The sequence below is a fragment of the Limulus polyphemus genome, unplaced genomic scaffold (genome assembly GCF_000517525.1).
Source record: "Limulus polyphemus unplaced genomic scaffold, Limulus_polyphemus-2.1.2 Scaffold910, whole genome shotgun sequence".
Classification (NCBI taxonomy): Eukaryota; Metazoa; Arthropoda; class Merostomata; order Xiphosura; family Limulidae; genus Limulus; species Limulus polyphemus.
In genome coordinates, this window is record NW_013666520.1 from 5,812 (window position 1) to 11,053 (window position 5,242).

Genomic DNA, 5,242 nt, shown 5'->3' on the forward strand with positions numbered 1-5,242 from the left:
TGAAAAGTTTAAGTTATTTTATCAATTTAAATTATTTCATGGACTTTAAAACGGTTAGTTGTGTTTGCGCTGAGCTACTTATACCGCCCACAGCGAAAAGAAATTGATGAGCATTTCAGTCATGCTAAGAACCGCTCAACAATAACATACGGTAAATCTACGTTTTTATTATTTAACTTATGTGACATTTTGATATGTGAATGATAGTGTGATTAATTCCTAACAACTTAGTGTTGAATATCCTGCTTACGAAATAAAATTTGGCATCAACATTATTCATGCCTGTTCTCCCATCATTTTAAAATTGAATGTTGAGCTTTGCCTAAGTGCGCTGGAAGCAGCTGCCATAAACGGAAGACAGACGAACGCTCGAACATACACCACAGTTCACAATATATTTAAAATAGAATTTGTTATTTCTGAAGGAATAATTAAACGAATATAGATATGTTTGAATATTTTATTCATTATAAGGTTTAATAATTATCTACTCTTTTGAATTTATATAGAGATTGAATTTACTTTCAAGGCTATTGGCTTTTTTATTCTGTCAATTTTAAGCAATAGAAAAGTGTAGCAAGAGGATCAAAATATCTAATGTCAGAAATTCCAGCATGGCGGGATAGTAAATTTTGTTAGGAATTTCAAGTGCATGACATGTTTCATGGAGTTTATATATGAAGGAACGTTCGATGATCATATTACTTCGAATTATTTGGGGGAAAATCCCTTATATTTCGTTTACGGTGATTTATTCTATTTGATTAATCACATGCTAGAGCACTTCGATATATCACAGATATTATTATGTTTCAACATCATGTTCTCCAAATGAGGATTCGTCCAGACCATAGAGAATGCTATGATTACATATATCACCTCTACTGATGAAAAGAATTGCTCACTTCTAATATTTACAGTAAACATTAGTATTAATCCATGATCTTTCTTGCAAGTTCACTATGAATGATTAGCTATAAATCTGAATAGTTGATCTAGGATCCTGATCCCCTATCTAATACTTGAAGTTTTGTGTCTAAATCTTTCATTATGTGTGACAACAGTCTTATTTAGAGTTTGTGATTTTACTTATATACATTAGTGGTATCATATCTATATGGAGACATGTATTAGATGATTAAACACAATTGTAGAAACATGGATAATCAGTTGATGGAATCTAATTGAGTAGAAAGTATACAAGAATTATATGCTAACTATAATGTACATATTGAACATGGCCCGACAAAACTTGAGAATATCACGACTACACGTTCAGTATTTTGTAAAGTGAAAGAATCAATAAGTATGTTTACTGACTTTTAGATTCAGTGACATAGAAAAGATGATCATCACTAGTTAATTTAAACTATGGTATATACTTGCGTGTGGTAGCCCGCTCTCAACCTTTTCCCAGGGACCACGACTGTCTTACACGACGAATTCGGGGATATCAATGCAACGCTAACAAAATATATTTATTGTTGGAAATATATGCAATAGCTATTTCTATAGTGGAAAATTAAAGATATATATATATATATCCCAAGACATACTAGTTTCAAGCACATAACAAGAACTGTCTATAAGGTTTTTAAGTTAATGTATTAGGTAGAACACGACCTATATACTGCTTCAGCTAATAAAACACCCAAAACTCTCCAATTTCCAAGTAGCATACAATTACCACTTGTTTATAGATACAGTTGAATGATTATAACCGACTTTGCAAATATTGGTGGCCATATAGTTTCCAGTGTACAAAGCTCAAGTTACTTATCATATGATTAAAGTATACTATCAAACTTGATACTCCCTGTAAAAAAACAAAACAAAAAAAAACATTTTCTATTTGAAATCTTATATCGTTATAGTGTGAACGCCTTTTCCAAGATGGCGAAGCATAATTATATTAGTGTTAGGCCAGTCGCATTATTTAACACAGCATTTATTACCTAGTTCCTTAGAAATGTTCAAGCATTAGAAAAGCTTATCATAATATATTCGCCATATCCATTGCCGACGACGCGTTTCACTCAATCCAGAGCTCATCAAGTCGGCTGGGGCACAACAAACACAGTAGTCAGCAAAAAAAAAACAACAAAAAACAGTCATCATATAGAGTGACGTATGTACCATTAGTTTTTTGAATACTAAGAATGTCGATTAATACGACACAAGGAACACTTAATCCACATTTTTCTAATGTGTGCGTCTAATACTTTAATCCACTCTTTACAGTGTTTGGCTAAGGTTTTAATACATTATCTTATTATGTTTGTCTAACATTTGAGCCTTTTTTTCAAATATCTTAGAATTAGAACCAAAGTAGATAGTTTAAAATTTCTTAGTTTTTAAGGTACCTTCGCATTCGCACCTTTTTCCTATCAAATGTTAATGTTTGCTTGCGCTTGACACAACAGAAACTCCCTTATTGCGTACTACAAACTTATATATACATATACAGTATTTTGAGTATTTATTTTCTAGTGTTATCTGTATAAACTATACCTTCGCATGTCCTTGTTTACTTCATGTTAGTATAATTTTAAAAATTAATAAAATGTGCATGTTTTTCCAGGTCGCCGCGAGTCCTCTCCTAGCATTTTCACAGCCGGCGAGTATCGTGACTGGTTAACTCGAGCACCTTCCACTTCAGCAATATACGAGCGCTTGAGACGAGGGCGAGGTTTCCGTCACGTGCAACCGCTTCCGAGGATCGCACACAGCGTTGAGAGCTTACTGGATTCGCTCCAACAGGTGAGATTATATTGTTCATAAGTATGAAGTAGTTCAATTTGTTCATGAGAAATTTCTCTGGAAGTCCTGTCTATAAATTTCTAAATTTGCGTTGGATTTCTATTAAGAAGCTTTTAAACTATGATACAGTGGTTTGTTCTAAAGATGTTCGTTCTTTTGTTTGCTTCGCCTTTAAGACGTGAATGTATAAAGAAAGAACCTATAGTAATGTAAGTTGAATATATCGCATAGTAATAAATGTAAGCATTCTTATTGAAATACTTTACACACTAAAAAAAAAGAGGTTTTTAAAGTGTCTAGATTTGTACTTTTATTAAGCTTTTATGTACGATAATTAATAAAAAATATGCACCAACCCGAACCTTCTTTCCGGTGGCCCGGCGGTAAACTAGAGGGAGTTTATATAGCTAAATATCAGGGTTCGATTCATACAGTGGATACAGCACAGATAGTCTATTGTGCAAATATGCTTGTTAATAATAAACAAACCATATTATATAAAGTATATTTCAAAGTAAAACAGTTTGAAAGTAGTAGTTTTATCCCCCTAAAATTCTCAGCATGTGACTGATATTAGATGATAAGAGGAACCCGCCAATATTATAAATAACAGCACATAAGCTTCAAATGAGATAACGCCCCATCTCCAAGTTACACATTTTCAAATGTAAACGTAATAACACATGGAAATTCTTAGCTACAAAAAATATTTCTTAATATCTTAGTGAGTGAAGTCATTACATTAGTATTAGTATAGGAGTAACCAGGGTATACTGTCACTGTTGGCTGTATTAGTTTGAGATTATTAACTTCTTTTTTTTTGTTAAACTTTTGTGTGTTTACTGTTCTCTGTTTAGAATTACCCTACAAGTCATTTTCTAATAAAGACAGATAGTACACGTGTTAAAAAAGTCAAACTATTCATTGTTAGAATAAAGATGGGTGGTAAATATATATTTATAAAAAGTCAAACTATTCATTGTTAGATCAAAGACAGATAGTATACGTGTTAAAAAAGTCAAACTATTCATTGTTAGAATAAAGATGGGTGGTATATATATATAAAAAGTCAAACTATTCATCGTTAGAACAAAGATGGGTGGTATACATGTTTAAAACGTCGAACTATTCATCGTTACAACAAAGACAGATAGTATACGAGTTAAAAAAGTCAAACTATTAATCGTTAGAACAAAGATGGGTGGTATACATGTTTAAAACGTCGAACTATTCATCGTTAGAACAAAGATGTGTGGTATACATGTTTAAAACGTCGAACTATTCATCGTTAGAACAAAGATGGGTGGTATATATGTTAAAAAAGTCAAACTATTCATCGCTAGGACAAAGATGGTGGTATACATGTTAAAAACGTCGAACTATTCCTCGTTAGAACAAAAACGGATAATATACAAGTGAAGAAATTGAACCACTTATTGTTAGAATCAAGTCTGATATTATACAAGTTATAAAGTTGAACTATCCATTGTTAGATCAAAGATTGGTAGTATTGTGAAGTTGATCTAGTCATTGCTAGAACCAAGACTGATAGTATGCAAGATAAGAAGTTGAACTATCCATTGTTAGAACAAAGATTAGTAGTATTGCGAAGTTGAACTATTCATTGTTAGAACAAAAACAGATAGGGACTAGATTAACAATGTAGTGTTCAAAAATTTAATAACCCTAATATCAATTCTTTATGACAGGTATAATTATGGTAGTATATATATTAAGAAGTCTAACTAAACACATATTACTTCAAATGCGATGGTCATTTTAGAACTTGGTATTTTTTAACCAATATAGTTGACTGATTTAGCTAAAGACAATTCTGCTTTAAACTCACCTGCAAAACAGTAAAATACTTATAATATTTAAGTTTTGTTTGTCATTTTTAATCATTTTAATCATCGCCATTACAGTCGTTTTCTATTTGATATCATAATGTATTCAATTAAATATGCAGTAAAATATCAATATTTCTTTGTAAATACAATGCAGTTTTAAACAAGCATTCTAGATATTTTCGTGAAAACACGAACATTTTTTAATAGCGGATTTACCAATTTTTGCTGTAAACCTTATTAAGTCCAACAAAGTTAAAGAATTAATTTCGATAAACCACGAACTCGTGAAAATCTGGTAGAAAAAATGCGTGGATCGTAAAAAAATAAAACAAAAAGCTACCCCAGGAGGTTTCAAAAACATTCACTAAATAGTTGCTGTATTAATAAAATCTGAATAACAGTTTGTTCTTTGGAAAAAATTAAAGTTAAATATAAAATGATAAAACATTTGGTATTTCCAATATTTAAATGAAATTTAAATCCAATATTTAAGTAATACTTTTATTTTTCACCAATAGAGGAAGTAATATGTTTGTTGTTTTTTGAATTTCGCGCAAAGCTACACAAGGGTTATCTGCGTTAGCCGTCCCTAATTTAGCAGTGAAAGACTAGAGGGAAGGTAGCTAGTCATC

The 5,242-nt window shown here is 31.4% G+C and overlaps 1 protein-coding gene across 1 annotated transcript in view; it reads left to right on the top strand.

The window, feature by feature from the left end:
• The first annotated feature begins 1,117 nt into the window (after positions 1-1,117).
• Positions 1,118-5,242, top strand: part of LOC106461181 (rho GTPase-activating protein 100F-like) — an 18,422-nt gene continuing 14,297 nt past the window's right edge. Inside the window, exons 1-2 of the mRNA XM_022388048.1 lie at positions 1,118-1,127; positions 2,582-2,760. Coding sequence (XP_022243756.1) covers positions 1,118-1,127; positions 2,582-2,760 — 189 coding nt within the window. The remainder of the gene's footprint in view (positions 1,128-2,581; positions 2,761-5,242) is intronic.